At 39.6% G+C, this 19,525-nt stretch overlaps 1 protein-coding gene across 1 annotated transcript in view; it reads left to right on the forward strand.

Moving 5' to 3' along the window:
• LOC128743759 (klarsicht protein) overlaps window positions 1–19,525 on the forward strand; it is a 505,034-nt gene that overhangs the window by 108,295 nt on the left and 377,214 nt on the right. The window contains exons 2-4 of the mRNA XM_053840420.1: window positions 14,882–15,514; window positions 15,572–15,817; window positions 15,884–16,051. Coding sequence (XP_053696395.1) covers window positions 15,161–15,514; window positions 15,572–15,817; window positions 15,884–16,051 — 768 coding nt within the window. The 5' untranslated portion in view covers window positions 14,882–15,160. The remainder of the gene's footprint in view (window positions 1–14,881; window positions 15,515–15,571; window positions 15,818–15,883; window positions 16,052–19,525) is intronic.

The raw sequence follows: 19,525 nt of genomic DNA on the forward strand, positions 1-19,525 counted from the left end.
CATAATCGGTTCATTTAGTGGCGATTATTATTGATCAAAAAGGGCCGATCGTGCAGGTATTGTATTTAAAAAATGCCTACACCGATTTGTGCAAATAAAGGAAACTTTTTGTTGAAGGTTTACTCTCATACCTTGGCAAAAAGCTCGTGCAATGTAGGTTACTGTGCCGGTTGATGATGCTGGCAGCTACGTCAACCATAAAACTAACTAGCAAGTGTTGTTCTATTTTTCAAAATTTCAAAATTTTGCAGAATATTTTCGAAGAACCCATCCTGCACCCTATTTTTTCATTTATTTATTTATTTATTTTGTCAACTGATGTAGACTAGTGTAATGTATCGCAGTTTTCTTATATGAAAGTCTAAAAATACATGAGGATTAAATAGTGTTCGTACCCTTTTACGTTGTGTTCGCCGCGTTACGATTACGTATTGAACTAAAATGATATCTATGTCTGTGCCGAGACATTGCTGTTAGTCAGTTGTTTTGCAGTATTGATTGTACGAGCCCATCTTTCGATTTAATGGACCGAATTTTGCATAAGTTGTGCGATAGTGGTTTATGACAAATAAATTGCGATTACGACATTGCCGATTAGGTGCATAAAAGTTCGGTTTTTATAGAAGTTTTGCTGTATCAATACGATGCGAAACGCTATCGTTTGCAAATAAAACCATTTCTTGTTTACGTCGCTCTTTTAATGATTGTTATAGTTTATAAGCATGCAGCGCAGCCCATTAATGAGGAGAACGTGCTGGTCAAGTCACAAGCACTGATCCTGCTTGCTTCAAGCATTTGCTTGTGGAAATGATGTCCAATCTAATTTATGAAGAGCATCTAAGGGAAATTGTTTTTCTACTGATTCTATTCCGTTGATCGAAAAAGGTGATCTCACACTGGCAGCTAAGGCGTTTGATAACACCTAGCATGTTATTTGCCTTCTATATTATTGCGTTATAATAGTCCATGGAAGTTAGTTTGGAAAATATTCCCCAACTTTTTCACATTTATTGCCTGTTTCAGTTTCCTAAATTAGAGATTTCTGGTGTGATTCTGTGTGTCTTCTTCATTTCATACATCCGAGAAAAGCTTAATGTAATCGGCATAAATGAAGATCCCAAATGAGAGCCTTGAGGGACTCCATAAATGACGTACCTAAATTGGATTAGAGTTTTTTTGTTAAATTTAATTATTTACGATTACGATTAGTTAAATACAATCCATGCCATTTTAGAAGCCCTGGTTCAATTCCAATATTTTGCAATTGTAAAAGCAGCGCTATGGCATGTCAGTGTAATCAATGCCTCCGTACAAAATAGTCCAAGTGCAAGTTTGTACAAAATACTTCTGCATGGTTTGCATTATCCATCGCATTCAGTAGTTTTGAGCATTGAGTAGTTCATGAATTCCTGTAACTTTGTCGTAGCCGTAATCCGAGTTGCGTCTGTTTTTAATTTGAATTACTATTGCTTTGCTTTGTAATTGCTTTGAAAAGTTTGGAGTGCAAGAGATAATGGCATTGCCACGATAATTACATACGTCATATTGCCGGCACGATTTGAAGATAGGCACTAGAAATGAACTTTTCGAAATATTTTCGGGAAGATTCCGGACTGCAGTCACAGTTAAAAAGCCAAAACAAAGGAGCTCTATTGCAGGATTCTTATAAATACTGGAGGGATTCCGTCAAGTCTAGGACTAGGACTGTCCATGAAGGATTCCGGATAAAATGCAAATTTCGAATAAAACGATAAATTCTTCAAAATATGTCGAATAGATTTATTTTTAATAATTTGCAAAAGATTACAAATCTTTTCCGAGCTATCCTAAAATCCCCAAAAGATTAGACCACCCTAACGGTTTACAAGTGTTTTATCGTTATTTCGATTATAATAATTAGCATGACATATTCATTAATCGATCCAATAAAATACGACTCCAAATCCTTAACGGTAATATAACTTAAATTGGAATTCTTTTCAATTCGTGTTCTCAGATTGGGATGTTTTTTTTTGTCTTCTGAGCACAGAAAGTAGGTATTATACTACCTAATACAGTGGTGGCCACGGTATAAGCATTATGCGGGTCAAATCAGATCTCCTCATTAGATTCGCGGGCCGGAATGACTTCTGACATTGATAAATTTACCCTATAGTTCCAGTCCACCATCTATCAAATCAGTCCGCAGGTCACTAGGATCATATCTAAGGGTCGCGTGCGGCCATCACTGACCTAATATAACGGACGCCAATAGTTTAATGCGAAAAACATTCGGGTACCAACCGAAAGAGCAGGAATGTGAGCCCCCATATGATTATGATCGCTGCCGCCAAACTGAATCATTCGTGTTCTCCGGGTCCGGATGAGATTCCGACTACGCTGATTAAAAAAAAATGCCTCTCTGGCTTGCTCCAACCTCTCACGCATTGGTGCGCCTATTTCCTTCCACCGGAAGATTTTCAGCAGTTTGGAAACGGGCATTTGTGTTCTCGGTTCACAAAAAGGGCGATCGAGCGAATGTCGGTAACTGCCCTTATACCCTTGAATACCTTATACCGAGAAACAGCGCGCGCCATAGTAGTTCCCGATATCCCGACCCCCAACATCGATTGTCCCGACATTCTTCGCCAGATCAATCTAAACGCACCATTACGATTGTTGCGGAGGATTCCTTGGCTTAACCTGACTTTTCGTCACACCAACTACAGTGCCAACAGCGCCATCACTGGTCTGCAATGTGCATTTAATCGAGTGTCTTTGACCGAGCGTTTGACTTTCATCTGTCTCAGCAAGTGTTACGTTCTAAATTTATCTCAATGTTTCGATGTTTACTGTGTTGGCTATTACGAGCCATTAGGGCATTTTTGCCTGTTGCTAAAGTTATTATAATAAAGTAAAGACACTTCCTCCCTTTCTACATGGAAATAAAATGGAAAAAACAACCGGTTGTGTTTAATCACGAGACTTGCCAGAGTGATTGTCGGTAATACACTGCTTGTTTCTATCGCACTGACCGAGTAGATCTATCTTCTTGGTCGTAAAAACAAAGAGCAATCATACACACATAATATCGTCGCAAGGGAAGTGTGACTCGTATACGGTGAATGATAAAATGAATGAAAGATCAAAACAAAATTAGATATTAGATTACCTAATATAATGGGCGGCAGTAGTTTACTGAGTAAAACATTCGGGTACCAACCGAAAGAGCGGAAGTGTGAGCCCCACCTGCCATCGCACAACCCAATATAATTTTGGTCTACATCGAAATTTTCCGTTCATCCAATTAATCATTCTTCGCACTTCTTAGACATTTTCTCCCTTTCCAAAATGGTATAATCGTTGTTCCGAAAAATTTCACGAACTTTTTGACGATTTTCCATAGCTTCTCTATTGGATTCAGATCAGATGACTGCACCGCCCGTTGAATAAGATCAATTTTGATATCTTCAAACGATTTCTTGATCAGTATGTTTAAGGCTATTATCTTGCATAAACTGCCAGTTTAAACGTGATTCTCCTGAGGAGTAGTCGCATAGAGTAGGAGGGAGCCTCCCCTTTCACAGTAGGTTAGTACTGACGAACTGTCATGTCCATCGTCCATTTGAAGTACAAAATAACTGGACCTGTATAAGTCGATATCAATATGAAAAAAGTTGTAATTACGAAGGTTTAATGTATCAATAAAGATTCTGTTCTAAGAAGTCCAACCAAAGTGGTTGGTGTAACGGTAAATTCGTTTCTCTCATTTAGCAGGTAAAATTGTAGGTACAAAGTGGTGACAGCGGTGGGATCCGACATTGGTTCTTTATTGATTTTATCCAAAAAATTGGAACAACTCTGTACCAGGAGTGACATCCCCGGACCATGATATTTTTTATCCTCCATGTTTAAGCGTTCTTATAGTGTACCAAAGTTTGAAAGCAGACTCTGCTTAGGACAGCGAATCCAGTGTTTTCCATCGAATCCAAACAAATTCTCTATTGTTTCATCAGATCATCAGAGAATATTGCATGTCTTTTCTTACCCTTTCCGGGTCAAATCTAGTCTAGATGTTCCTTAGCGACTTTTGGTCGAGCTTGGAAATGTTGCCACGTAAGCATTGGTAAGGAGTTTATTCAGGAAATGGAGATTTATTTTCAGTCAAAAGTTATTTTGGTTCAAATTGAGTGTTCCTAATTTGATATTATATATATTTGGATCGAAATCAAAGAAAATAGATGTTAAAACTATGTCTATCAGTTGGTTATATGTCCGAATCCCATCTGGTAGAGGCTGCTAGAGTCAATAAGATCAAGTTTCTTAGACACTTCGAGTCGCTGAGTTGCGAAATCAGTAGGATCGTTGGCCTCGAACTGTCCTGTCCTGTTTAATTACCGGCTGCGAAGTCAGTCGAAGGGTAAAGGAAGCCAAATTCTTGGCTGAAAGGGAGGCTCAAAGGAAACGTGCGCCTTTCGCGAACGCTAATCCTTGATAGCGACGAACCAGAAGCGGTAGATGAGTTCGTGTAATTGGGATCGCTGGTGGCCCTAGTTTTCTGATTTGACGAGTGCTCGCGGAGTACAAGCTGAAAGCGGAGAGTGGCGGAGGTGTTCGAATCACGAACAACACAGACACTGCTTGAGAAGATTACCGTCGTACATCTGACGGAAGTCGGTTAAGACCCTAGGTAACAATTTGGGTTTTTTACACTCTTATGAAGGCATTTAAGACCAAAATTGGTCATGACAACCGCCATAAGAGTACAATAAAACTCACATTGTTACTTGAGATGGCTCAACCAGGTCTAAAGTGGCCGCCCAGTTGTAAGCGACTGACAACGACGATGAGGATCGTCCAACTAACCCCGTTAATTTTCTTCAGGAGGGGGGGGGGGGGGTGGATTTGAACCCGCAAAACCCCTCCTTGGCTACGCCCATGTTAGGCAATGATTTATGCTGCACAAAGCAGTGTACTCTTTTACATAGGAGACACCTCATAACGATGAAACTTTACTTGATACATGCTTAATATGTGAGTCACAAGAAAGACGAGAGTCTAAATGCAGTATTTAAAGTACACTTGGTAATTAAACGATACAATTTTTCAATGTTCAAATTGCCGATGAATTGTGTTTTACCGCTTAGTTTGTTTCGAGGTACGACGCTGGTCTAACAAGCCATTCGTCGTATGTTCGAACCTCCGATTATTGCACTAGCCCCGTAATTGTCCTGTACTCTAACAGCCGGCTGCGAAGTTTGTCGATAAAGAAGGGTCAAGTCTTAAGAAAGACGTTTAAACCCAAGGCTTTGCTTTTTATTGCCGATGAATGGATCAGGACGTTGAGGAATTTTTTTTTCACGAGAAAAGTGAAAAGCTCTACCCTGGAATTGTCTTTTACGTGTTTTTTTACGCGAATTTTGGAATTTACGTGGTTTCTTTATGCGAAATTCGGAATTTATGCGTTTTTTTACGCGATTTTCGGAGTTTACGTGGTTTTTTACGCGATTTTTGGAAATTACGCGAATGTGCTCAAAACGTCTATTTTTACACGTAGTTTTGGAATATACAAGGTTTTTTACGCGAATTTTGAAATTTATGCGGTTTTTTTACGCGAACTTTGAAATTTTCGCGGTTTTGTTTACGCGATTTTAGGAATTTACGTGTTTTTTACGCAATTATGTGGTCAAAACGTCTATTTTTATTTCGGAATTCAGGCGGTTTTTAACGCGATTTTCGGAATTTACGCGAATGTGCTCAAAACGTCTATTTTTACACGTAGATTTGGAATATACAAGGTTTTACAAGGATTATACAAGGTTTTTTTACGCGAATTTCGGAATTTACGCGGTTTCTTTTACGAGATTTTTGGATGTGCGGATGTGCTCAAAACGTCTAGTTTCACACGTAGATATGGAATATAAAAGGTTTTCTTATGCGAATTTTGGAATTTACGCGGTTTTTTACGCGAATTTCGGAATTTACGCGGTTTTTTACGCGTATGTCGGAATTTACGCGGTTTCGATTTAGGCGGAACGTATCCTTCGCGTAAAAAGCGACTTGAGTGTATTGTGTTTTCCATAGGTTAAAACAAAAACTGCCCACTTAGCTTCGAGGTACAATGCTGGTCCAACAAGTCAGTCGTTACTAGTTCGAATCTCGGCTGAGCAGTTCCTTTAGGGTCAGTAGGACCGTTGAACTTGCCCCGTAATTGTCCTGTGCTCTAATAATCGGCTGCGAAGTTTGTCGATAAAGAAGGGTCAAGTCTTAAAGACGTTTATAACCCAAGAGTTTTTTAGATTCGAAGGGAGTTTTTTTGTTAGATTATAGTTACTTTAACCAGCTTGAGTCATTCGTAACTTCTGCGGGGTTTTGATTTGAATCCGGGTCCTCGGCGTGAGAGTTGATTACCATTAAAAATTCAATGATAGGTCCGATTCGATGTCTTTTACTATGGACTAAACATTAGTGCGAGGATAGAATAATGCCGTATTGTCCACAGAAAGGTTTGGGAAACATGGAAACTGGGAATTTCAAATATCGTTGATGAATATCAAAAATAAAAGAGGACCTATGTTGCTTCCTTGCGGAACTTCAGTGTCAATCGTTCGTAAAATACTGCGAGCACCGTTAATAGCCATAAATTGTTTCCCATTTGATAGATAGTTTTTTATCAAATAATTAGCGACTCATATTACTTCATAGTGTTTAAGCTTTTTCAGTAGAATTGTATGATTTATGGTGTCAAATCCTTTCCCTTCCGATTTTTCTGTCATCAATTTCTCACATTAAGTTATAGTTATAGTTGTAGTGTTCTACAACTTTTTCCCCAGTTTTTTTCTCATATCTGTTACTTATCTTAATGTAACGAACTTTCATGTTCGAAATTGCTTAAAACTCCGAATCTTCGGCCTTAAACTGTATACCATTTTTTATTGTTAGAATCTGTCTATTTCGCAGTTATGTTTCTTTAACTTTTGAATGGGTGTCACGTGTATTGTCAAAAGTGTTGGATTTCGAACAAGAGCATGCCTAAAATGTTGTTTCCGAACAATCAGTCTTTCACCGTCTCAAAGTATCGGGTCGGTAGCAATTCCAGCACCGCTGTTAAGACTCCATAAAGCATTGCTCTTTCGAGGTGAAAGAAATCAAAAATTGAACTAAATTGTTGTGTTTTTATTTTTCATCAGTATTGTAAACATTCCATAGAAAACGAAAATAAAATAATCAATTCAAACAGTCTTCAAAATAGTAGTTAAAAAAAACTATAGCAACGAAAGCACGTGAACACAAGTTGCTCTCGTCGAGCTTTCCATGCGAGTTAATTAACACATCAGCATCCGATCACCGGAGTTTTCCCTTTCGAACTGGCAGTTGGAAGGTTTCAATTTACTGGTCCGTTTCTGTGTTACTAGATCGCACTCACAGCTAGCCATTCCGTCCCCATCGTCCCCATCGTCGTCGTCGTGTGCTGCCTAAAAACAGAGCGTGTACGCACCCCTGGCCTCGTACGTACCGCCCCGTGGTCCCGACGGAGGGCCGCCGTTTTCTAGTCCACTTTGGAAGGGGAATTTTTTCGGCTCATTGCACTGCGCACTGTCGTGGTTTAGTTTTAGCCGTTAATCGAAAAAATTCCTCGCGTGCCCCGGTTTTTTTCGACGTTCCGAACGATCGGTTGGTTGCGTGTGCCATGATGGGTATAGAAGTGCCATGCCGTCGCGTCGTGCCGCGTGAAGAGGAGCCCTAAATAAAGCGTAAGGGTATGATGGTGCTCTCGATTGAAAGTGAAGTTACCAAATACTTCTTTTCCGATGGAGAAGATCGTTGCGAAAATGCTGCCATGGAAATGAAAAAAAAAGTAGAGAAGTCCATTAGGATGCAGATTGCTAAACTGTTTTGGCCATTAGCAGATCCCAGATGAAGTGCAGTTTCCCCACGTACCGCGTACGTTAGGGAAGAAAGATGATGAAACTGATGATGATGATACTTCATCACTTTGATTGAGATGCGAAACACATGTAAACTGCATGTAAAGTGCATCGGTAATCGCTTTTCTATCAGCCGCTGCGCTGCCGTGGAAGCGCCGCTATGAAAGGAGAGACGTGCGTCGCTGCCGTCTGTCAAAACAAAAACAAACCGAAGGCACTTTGCGTTTCCCGCTGTGGTTAGTCATCGCTATGCGAAGAAGCAGAGGAGTCTAGTGATGATACACTCACTCGAGCTAGTTCGCTAGTAGCCCGATTTTTTTTTCTCTCAGTGGAAAATAATCGAGAGTGGAAATTCCACAGACACTTTTTCCCTTTCCAACCTACTTCTACCACCACTAACCCACCCACAGCGGTATGATCGATTCTCCACGGTGCGTGCCGGCGCGGAACATGGGCGAAAAGTAGTAAAAAGACGTCTCGCCGCATCCATCCGTCGTGTCCGTCCGTTGTGGCGTAGAGTAGCAAACAGCAGTGGGATGTTAAATCTCTTTAATCGTTTCACCACAAGACATAAAGTGCGCCATGACGACAAATGATCATGGGGCTAAGCCAAGCCGAGCCGAGCGCGCAGGCCCTAGCAACGCAAAAAACCGTTGCGGCAGCGTCATTGGTGAAGGGATTACATAGTTTTGCTTTGATTATGATTCGAGTTTAGTGCGACGATCGCGCTGTTTGTGCCTTTGATGAAATGATCGTTATGCAGCGTTGCATATTGCATTTTGCACATCATTTTCATGGCTTTTTGCAGTCAGCTTCCCAGATTTTACGAGAGAAATTCATTTCTATACCACCCGGTAGGCAGTATCACCTATGATGCCGTAATCTTGACCCGTTGTCAACGAGCTTTACCGTTGATCGACGCTAAGCCCCGGGTAGAAATACCGCCAGCTTTAATTTAAAGTGAACGGTACACGTTCAATCTCAAATACAGCGCACATAGTTTCACGTACGGATCGAATTAAATCCGAAATAGTTTAGATTGCTTCCAAGGGAAAGAGGTCTCCATAAGCGATCGGTGTTTGAGTTGAGTCAGCGATCAACCGACGGAGGGAGGCACAGAGAGAGCGGGAGCGAGGGAGGAATGTGCACTTGGTGACGGCAGCGCCAGCGCAGCGTTCCTGGAACCGCTGCAAAAACTGTCATTCACGCAATACGACGTTCCCCGGGCCGGGCAACCAAGGAATGTACACACTGTGTGATCGCGCACAGGCCGTTTATTACCGATCCCAAAATAGTCTTCCGTTGCACTCGACTCGACTCGACTCGACTCGATCCACCCACTTCATCCAGCCCCGTTCGTTCACCGGCAGCGGCGTTGCATTGCAGCTTTGAGTTCCTCCAGCCGGAGTCGGATCTTGGTAATTTATTTGCATTTCCTCCGTTTCACTCTTCACGTCGTTAGGAGGTCATTTATTTTCCTTCTTCCGTCGCGGCCGCCGACGCCACCACCGCCACCGCCGGGGATGCGTTCTGATCTCCTTACCGCACACCAGAGAAAACTAATTCCGAATGAGAAATGATCCATGCGTTTAGTTTTTTTTATCTTTTTCGTTGCTTGCTATTCGTATTTGTGTTTGCACTCTCCCTTTCTATTTGTTCCCGTAGTTTTTTTCCCAATGGAAAAAAACTGCTATGTTTCGTACAGATCATCGTCTCCGGATGAAAGGGATTTCTCTTAGAATGCAGTACGTTTTTCTGCTCTGCGAGCAGAATTGCTAGTCTTTTATTTGGGGTGGAAAATTACACTACAATAGTACTGGTAACACTGCCAACGAAATCCGCACCAAGCAGACCGCGCGCGCTAATTTCCCGCGCTGATTAAGCAGCACACACAGAAAGTCGTTTGTTTTTTTATGGATTTATTTGACTCAACTTGGCGACTATCGCTGGGGCGTGCCTAGGATGGGGTACGTGTGATAAGTAAGTCGTTAATTTTATCAAAACCTGCGAATTGGACAATAATGTAATTAGAAATTTTTCAATATTATCGTAGAGTTTGAGTTGAAGGATCTTAGAATTTTAAGGAATGCTGCAACAGCAACAATTTTGAAATCACCAGAAAACTCTAATAGAAATATTACAATTTTGTGGGTCATCACTTCTTTCAAAAATCATAACTCTTAAACCAATATTCTAGGACATTACATTTTTGTAATAAAGTAGTAAATTTTATAGTAAAAGTGTTCCGTAGAGTATAGAGCGCCAGTTTTGTGCGAATTTGCAAACTACGGGACTTCAGCTGGCTACGTAATCCATAGTAAGCCCAATTCGCGGCTGCAATTCGCTGTTTTACTTCGTGTTAATGGTAAGTCCCAACCTCGTTGCTTTCCCTCCTAAAGACCTCTTTTGCTGCTCTCCGATTGATTCCGATAATATCGACGTCATACGCAAAACTAAGAAGCATGTGGGAGTCCGTGATGATGGTCCCGTTCCTTTCCACATCTGCTCTTTGTATTGCACCTTCCAAGGCATTGTTAAATAGCCGGTTAGAGAGTGCATCCCCTTGCCTCGGTCTTCTGAATGTCACGACAGCAGCCTAGGTCTCACCCGCTATTCTGAAGCACGGTTTTATTTTATTTATTTATTTTACGATTACGATTGTGGCCTGTCCAGTATCGCACGAATCAACGTAACTAGTTTTGTTAGATAACCATATTCTAGCATTATCTAGCACAGCGTATTTCGTTTGACTGAATCGTACAGCGCCTTAAAGTCCATAAACAGATAATGAGTCTGCAGGTTGTAGTCCTCAAACCTGTTTAGTAATTGCAAAATCTTGGGCTTAAACCGTCATTAGACATTACCCTTCTTTATCGACAGACTTCGCTGCCGGCTGTTAGAGTACAGGAAAATTACGGGGCCAGTGTAACGATTCTACCAGCTTGACGCTTGTCAACGACTCCGTTTACGGTCTCAGTGTACAGAACAAGATACGGGGGAGCACCCTATAGGCAGAATTGAGGCAAATGAGGTCATAGAACTACTCCTCCGGCATTTGTTCTTCCTCCCAGATCCTGACAATGATCCGTTGGTTTGCCTCGTACAGCCGGTCGCTTCTTGCTTTTTGATGTTTACCCGGGATACCGTCCTTCCCAGCTGCCTTACCGTTTTTCAGCTCATTGATTGCCTTCTTAACCTCCTCCTATGTTGGTAGCTCCACACCTTAGCCGTCACTCACAATTCTTATCCTGCTTCTGCTGATCTCCGTGTTTACCTCTCCACTCAACAACGTCCAGTAGTGCTTCTTTCACCTGGCTCCTACTGCCGTTTTGTCGGTAAGCATGTTGCCGGCACTATCATACATACAAATAACTCACAACAAATAAAAGTGAAACGATAATGGCATATAAGTGGTGCAAAATTTATACGAAAATTGCTCAAAATAATACAAAAACAGTAGAAAAATGTTCCAAAAATGATACAATATTGCCATAAGCTTGTACAAGAGATAATGTAAAATGACTAACACCTAAATAAATAAATTACAGAAAATGGTACATAAATATTTATAGTTAAATATCCTATACACAAATAGTACACAAAAATACACAAAAATAACAAGAAGATAATTTACAAACAGGATATAAAGCTGTATTGTGAAGCCCATACTCGTGTGGTCTAATTTTCTTACATCCGCGTACTCGTTCTAACGAAAATAACACCGATCACTCGCAAGGGCTCGCACTCCCGCCCGTAAGTCTGTATCCCAGTACGCCAGTAGTTGGTTGCTCGCGAGTTGTTTGACTTGCGAGTGGGCTAGGCAGAAAAACAATATGAGACTGTGCGTGCACGAGTGTGTAGGTAGCAGAATGGCTGTACGCAGCAACAGCGGCTGTTTGTCTTATGCTTGCGTGAGTGACATAAGTGTTGAATGCAATACTTCTTATACTTGCTCGCGTGAGAGTAGGTATCGTTGGCTTCTCGCTCGGTTTACAACATTCGTAAAAAGCAAGGTCGAGGTTTTTTGGATGTCTTATAAGGGAGTAAATGTGTTTTTGTGAAGAACAAACATTGAATTAACTGGTAAAATAGATATGCATGCAATAGACTGTCGTTATTTTTCACAGCTTGCATATCATTTTTCCCAGTTGCTTCAATATTCGTTCTTTACAGAAACACATTTGGAACAAATACTTCACAAAAATAGCACATAAATCATTCAAAAAAACATACAATAATGTCACTAAAATGGCATCACTTGCATGCCAACAGTAGTAACAAAAAATATAAACAAGACTCAAAAATAACACAAAACTGGTAAAAAAAGCAGCAACAATATATTAAAATTGGCATGAAAATGATACAAATATGATCAAAAACGGATTTAAAACGACAAAAAGAAATAGGATTTCAGAAAATCGTAATGTCATAACAAAAATGTAATAAGGCCATTACAAATATTTTATAAAGTTTTTGTCCTTCCGGTGTTCGGCCACTGAGGGGAGGGGGGGCGAAAAAAAACAAAGTGAATTTTTTAATAGAGCAAAAAAAACATGGATTTTAAGAATTTTTATTTAAGGTTTAAACGTGAAAACCGAATCTATACTTGCTTATAATATATACGTTATTATTTTCTATGCAAAAATATGCGAAAAAAGACAAAAACCAAGGAAAATTTTTTTGGACGATTTTCGGAAATTCCATTGTTCGAATTTCCATTTCTGTTTCGTGCTAGAAGCGTTAATTCAACTCGGAGACTCATTTTTCGAGTTTTTCAGATTGTATAACTCCGGTACGCCTATAACTATAACTATAACGCTATAACTCCGGTACGCCTGGACGGTTCTTCATCAAGCTTGGGACACATGATTTTTGACATGAAAGAATTAGCGCAGAAGGTGGACAAAAATGGGAGACGGTCGCTTACAAGTAGAAAGGAAGGTTCAAATTTCTCATGCATTTGGAACGATAGCAGTTGTACAAGTGACTGGACAACAAAAGAAGATTTTTTAAAGGAGTAATATGGTGGTTATGGACAAGGGAGAGGTTCAAAAATGTAAAAAAGGCTTTGTTTCGATTTATGGGAGTTACCGAAAAGAACACTGATTTACAAGTGGCTGGAGGACAACAAAAGGGGGGAACTGACAAAGGGTAGACACATTTAAATGAAGAAAAGGGTTTTGTTTCTCGCATTATGACAATTTTCGTTACAATGACAGATATACAAATGGCCAAGAAACAAACGGGTCCCGAGTAAGATCGGGCAATCAGCTAGCATGATATGAAAATGATGAAAAATTACATAAAGTAACAAAAAAGATACACGAATGTGATGCAAAAATTATACAAAATAACAGCACAAAAAATAACGAAATAATTTTAATGAAAATGTACACTAAATGACACAAAAGAGATAATACAAAAACAACAGAAAAATAATACAAAAAATGATACAACATGTTCCATTAACAACCCAAAAATGATACAAAAAGTACTACAAGGATACGAAAACATACGGACATGACACAAAAATTATATGAAAAAAAAAACAAATATAATACAATACTAATAAAAAAAAGTCACACAAATACAAAAATTTACGAAAATGATACAAATATCCATAAAAATATGCAAAGTGGCACAAAAATAATACAACAATGGCACAAATAATGACAGAAGATGACTCGAAATAAAATAAAAAATGGCATAAAAATATAATAAAAAATAATGACTCAAAAATGATACATAAAAATATGAGAATGACCCAAAAATGATACAAATGGATACAACAATAATACGGAAATTAACCATGTGGATACAAAAGTTACATGAAATTGAAAGACAAAATATTCATAAATAATTCTGAAGTTTTTCGAAAATGATACAAAAATAACCCGGAAGTGATAAAAAATTGGCACAAAAAATATATAAAAATCCTGTTGAGAGGAAGGTATTTACTGGAATACAAAGCAGCCGTTTTTCAATTATAAGTGACTATGAATAAAATCCCCCCCCCCCCAGTTGCTGAAAAAATAATACGAAAACGGCATGAAAACCTTGCAAATTGATCTTAACTGTTGTTGGAGAGGTAGACGATTTGGATGATTGATTTTAACTTTTAACTTGTTTCGTTTTCGGTTAAGATGAATTGTTTTTGACAGTCTTATAATTGTATCTTAGTGTATTAAGTTTCAAATTATTACAACTAAGAAATATCGAAATTTGTAACAACTTTGACAGATATTCAAATTAACGTTTTTGAATTGATATTAAAATAAAGCTATGTTCAAACAAGATTGAGTAAAGCTCAGCCTAAATTAAAGCAAAATTTAAGTAATAAGCCAAACAAACATAATTGCGATAGAATCCATTAAAAGCATTGAAAAACATGAAAAGTCATAGAAAATAGTGTGGTAAAATTCTGACATAACAATCTTATGTAAAGTCGAAGCTCAATTAACTGAATCCCAGCCGAATTTTCAAAAAAATATGTCTGTTTATTAATATAAAATAAAGACAAGAAAATAGAATTTAAAAACGTTAAATTGAAAAACTAATAAATTGAAAAACCCCCACCTAGTACCCAGGTCTGGCCACGCCAGTGGTGGTTACAAGCGGGTACCGGCGCCGAACGTGATTACAACGAAGCACATTGACTTGTTGAACATTTCAGCAGTAGGTATCATTGGACCTTCTTGCATGCGACGAACATACATTTATTCTGATTTGCATTCAGCTGACAACGCATGTAGAAGCACCCGTGGTCTAACGATAAAGTTAGTAGTTGCCGTTCCGCCTCAATAAAAGACAGTCGATCGATTGATTGATTGATTGAGTGATTCAGTGAAATTCTTTGATGTGATTCTCGAACACGCGATCGTGAAGAGCTTGCTGTTAGCATTTTACTTTTAAACAAATAAATCGATCATCTGATAAAATGTTTATTTTAATTCCTCTCTCTCTTTTCCAAATAGATTTTCGCACAAGAAAATATTCATTTTGTGAATAACCGAAGATGATGATCTAAACCCTATTTCTGGTTCCGGAAAAGAACAGATCACACGTCATTCGACCCGAAAATGCCAGCTCTCGCTGTAGACTGTCAGTTCGGAGAGCGCCAGTCACTCCACCACTTCTTTTCCCGCTGAGAAGCTGAACCCGGAGGCTGCACAAGCCGCACCATATTTGGAGCCCCCCAACCCGAAAAAGGACACCCCATTTCACACACACCGGATCTTGTAAAATTCGCCACAATGATGAAGTCACCAACCGGAGAGGAAAATGCACGAACCACGCCGCCAAGCAGCAAACAGCAACCGGAGCTGGCCAGCTCCGGGTCAGGACCGGCGGTGATGGCTGCTCCTTCAACGATGGCATCCATTTCGACACAAACTGGAAACGGATCACGGATGAACCCTCCACCACCACCACCACCTCTGGTGGTGGGAACCACACAAAATCAACCACCAACGCCGTCAAGCAATGGCGCCGGATGTTTCATTAAACCTTCACTTTCGCTCAATTCCCTACCGCCGCAGGCGCCTCCCGAGGGTTCCGAAATGGCCCAAAACCGACTGCGTATCGATCGACCCTACAGCAGCTTGAAGGTAAGTATCCGTTGCAAATTAAATACAAATCTAACAACTTTTTATTTAAAATTTTAGAAAAAACGCGATTCCGAACGGGAACTGTGGCGCCGGTCGTGGGGCAGTGGCCACAGCCACAGCTCGTGCAGCCTGCAGAGCAGCACCGCGACCGGCATCGGTAAGGACGATTTTTGGGCGGCCCTCCAGACCAACTACAACTTCATTATGGACACCAATCTGCTCGACAGCTGCCGGGAAGCTCGTGGCGAAATCGAAGGTCCCGTAGTTCGAGCGGAGGAAGATGACGTGGACTGTTGTCGGAAGGTAAGTGCGCTTCCCTTGGTTATAAGGACAGTATAGTTTCACCGTTGGTGCCCATTTTGGTTTTAGGCTTTGTACAATCCGTCCCCGATGCAGACGTTCTACGGGGATCCACGACTGCTGCGCCAGTGGATACGGGAGATGGAGAAACGGTTGTCGCGCGCATCCTGCGCCTCCGTGACGGAGATCAAAAAGATGAAGACCGACCAGCTGCTGAAGCTGTCGGGAGAACATTCGGTAAGTGCGATTTTATAATGCGTCCACTGAAGTTTTGATTGAATTACTGTTGGGTTGCCACCGAATCGGAAGAAAGGTGAGGGGAGGAAACGTTTCGAAATTGACCTTTCAAGTTGGTGTGAGTTTGTTTGTTTGCCGGCTACAACAGACCACAGTAATGACGTAACGTTGCGTTAATTCGTTTAATCTTTCATCGGGTAGGGCTAAGCGGTTTTTTTCCTATCTATGCAATTGATTTCTCAAGTTTTATGGCTGCTACTGCCGTGACGAGTGAAGCGATTGAAAGGCAAGCACTTCAGCAGATGAACAGAGGCGGACTGCCCCCGTCCATATTTGCATGTGGGGTCATATGGGGTAAGAGTTTGGGTGACTTAATTTTGAATGTCCGTTCAAAGTTTAATGGTATGGAAAAAAATTATATTTTTTTTTTCAATGCATAAATATAATACAATTTTCATTATAAATACCAATAGATAATTTGTGAAACAATTTTCTTTCAATACCCATTAAGAATTTACTTCTCATCATCGAATATAACTATTATTCAGAATTTGTTTTAAATGCACGTTAACGCAAAATCTTTTTAAAGAATAAAATGTGGCTTACAGCAAAATCTCGGCACGACAACCTCTTCTTGAAATTGTTTTTAATTTTGAAAGTATTTTTTTCAAACCACAAATTATTTTTATTATATTTTAACCTTGTAAAAATGGCCAAAAATTTATGATATTAATATTTAAACCGATGAATTGGTATCTACCATGCTTGTGGCAGCTATGCTTAAGCTGGTCCATGCCAAAGATTCAATTTTGCACCACTTTTTCGAGCATTTTGGCTAGTATCTCACGAATGACCCGAGTAATAATTTCTTCAATTCAATTTTGTCCGTATGAACTAGTGGTTTTACGTAATCTCACATAAAGATTTAGCTGTGCTAAATCACACGATCTAGGCGGCCTATTCTTAAGTAATGAAATCAGATGAATTACTCGCCAAGCTGGCCTCTCAATTGTTTTGCGTGCTGTGGGGTAAGCAGTGCCGTCTTGTTGAAATCACATATCGGTCAGATCCAATGTATCGACCGGTAGCGGCCTCCATTTAGAGTAACGCGGTGGAAAGCTTCGTCTTTGAAAAACTAGGGATCGATTGTTCTGTTGACCCAAGAACAGATGGCCAAACGGATAATTTAGATGGATTCATCGACAGTACCTGTGGCTTCTTATCACATCCAAAGCGACAATATCTGTTGGCGCATTCGTTGAATCAGAAACTTATTTTTCGGTAAAAGAAGCGGATCTTCTTCAAGTCAATCACAGCAAACTCTCCACAAATTCTGTACAAACACGTTAAATCAACGTTAAATCTAAAGCAACCGGGAAAAAAATGGAGTTCGAATCCGGTTATTATTGGCTTCCATTACAGCGTGGTTCGATCCGTAAACCACCCAGTTGATATAAAGAAAAATGTTATACAAACTTAATAAGCATTACTTCAATTACCCGCCCTTATCTAATTATCTTATCCGCTCTTTCCCCTTTACGTTTTGTCTCGCCCTGGAGACACTTTATCAACGCCTTTGTTTCATCACTGTCTTCAACAGTTCCCTTCGTCAAGTGGAAAGACTACCATTGTAATATTTGTCGATGCGATTCTCGAAAAACAAAACTGGCAAAGTGAAGATTCAGCTTTTGTTCTTTTGTTGAGCATCTTAGCCGAATCTGTCAGTCTAGATGTACCAAAATCTTCGTCTTACTTCTACTTTCGACTTATTGCAACGTTCATTAATGCCTATTTCGAATTGATGCGATGATTGAAACAAATGCTGCTATAAAACCTGTAATTCGTCGGTGAAATATGTATCTTTTAGAATAATAAATAAATAGTATAAATATAAAAGGAAAAAATTGCCACTATTCGATAGTTTTTCCGACGTTTCAACACTATTTTGGTGGAATTTTCTTTATCAGCAAACACGATATACTTTGAAATTAAAATAAAACAGAAATTTTCATCGATTTTCATACTCATTGATTTTATTTGGTAGTAAATCTTATGTCAATTGAGACTTAACTAAAATATCGCTCAATTGACACACGTCTTGGTGACCAATTGAAACGTAAACGTCAATTTCTAAATAATATCGATTCTTTGAACTTCTCACGCCATAAGTCCACTATAACAGACGCAGTGTGGCATGTTGCACCATCTTGTTGAACATAACAGTCATCGTTATCAATTTCGTCATCTTTTGGAAAGAAAATTACGTCAACATGGCAACAATAGCGCTCACCGTTGGCCGTAATCGTAACACCTTGCTTTGGACGTATTGGTAATTGATGGACCATCTTGGACATGACTTACGTCAATCCCGGCCATTCTGTTTGTACATAGTTTTTCCACGAGAAACGTCCCTCTTGTCAGAAGATGCTTTTTCGACAAAAAACCGGGGTCGCTTTCCAATGATTCAAAGACCCAATTCGCAAACTACCGACACTAATGATGTTCTCAGTTGCATGAGGCAGGCTTTTGGTTTATGTTGAAGTGGAAATCCTAGTCACAGCACCAATGTTTGTGATCGTCTTTTCCTTACTAACGGAATGGTGATAATAGGGCCACTCAGTGGTACTCCACGACGACCGTAATTTTCATAAAATGCTGTTCCAATAAATTAGTCCAATAGTGTCCAATAAATTATAAGTTTTGATAAAACTAGTCTCAAAATGAACAATTTTCATTGTAAGCTAACGTAATTAGTCACAGAAAAACTTTCATCCAAATCAAATGAGACTCATTAAAAATCGTCTCTTCCAAATTACAGTGCGAAACAATCAGAAAAGTTTTGCCTGAGCGTCTTAGTAGAAACACAAATATGCAGGTGAACGTGTTTTATTTCATTCGGCTATAATAGGGACAATAGCCTTGTAGCAAAAGCAAAAATTCCTTCTTCACTCATATTATAAAATGAGTCTTATTGTACCTGTGCCTGCATAACAATTTTAATGATCAATTTTAGTCGCCAGAACAACTGTTATTAATGTGCAATAAAGCTTAGATTGTTACATAGCAAAAAGAAAGGAATCTACAGCAGAGGAGGTCGCTGAAGTGAGATAAAACACCTTTCACTTAGATGCGGATGGCCAACTGCAACTGTAGTGTGTTTGCAGATTCATTGTTACCATTGTCGCTTGTCCTTACTGCCCCATTTGGTTGATTTGGTAAAAATTCAATAGGACAAAAATTAAATCGAATAAACTTAGCTTGTTGTCAGTAGAAAATAACAAGCGAGGAATGAAAGCAATTCGATACAAACTAGGGTAATTCAGATCGATTTTTGATTAGTTGGACATAAGGAAGTCTAAACAATGGCTTGCTAATGTATTGATTGCGTAAATATTTGCTTTTGAAATTCAGCATTTATTTCAACATTTACGTAGAATGTGTCGTCACTGACGACTCGTCACCATTCACGTTTTA

This window comes from Sabethes cyaneus, chromosome 3 (assembly GCF_943734655.1).
Source record: "Sabethes cyaneus chromosome 3, idSabCyanKW18_F2, whole genome shotgun sequence".
Lineage (NCBI taxonomy): Eukaryota > Metazoa > Arthropoda > Insecta > Diptera > Culicidae > Sabethes > Sabethes cyaneus.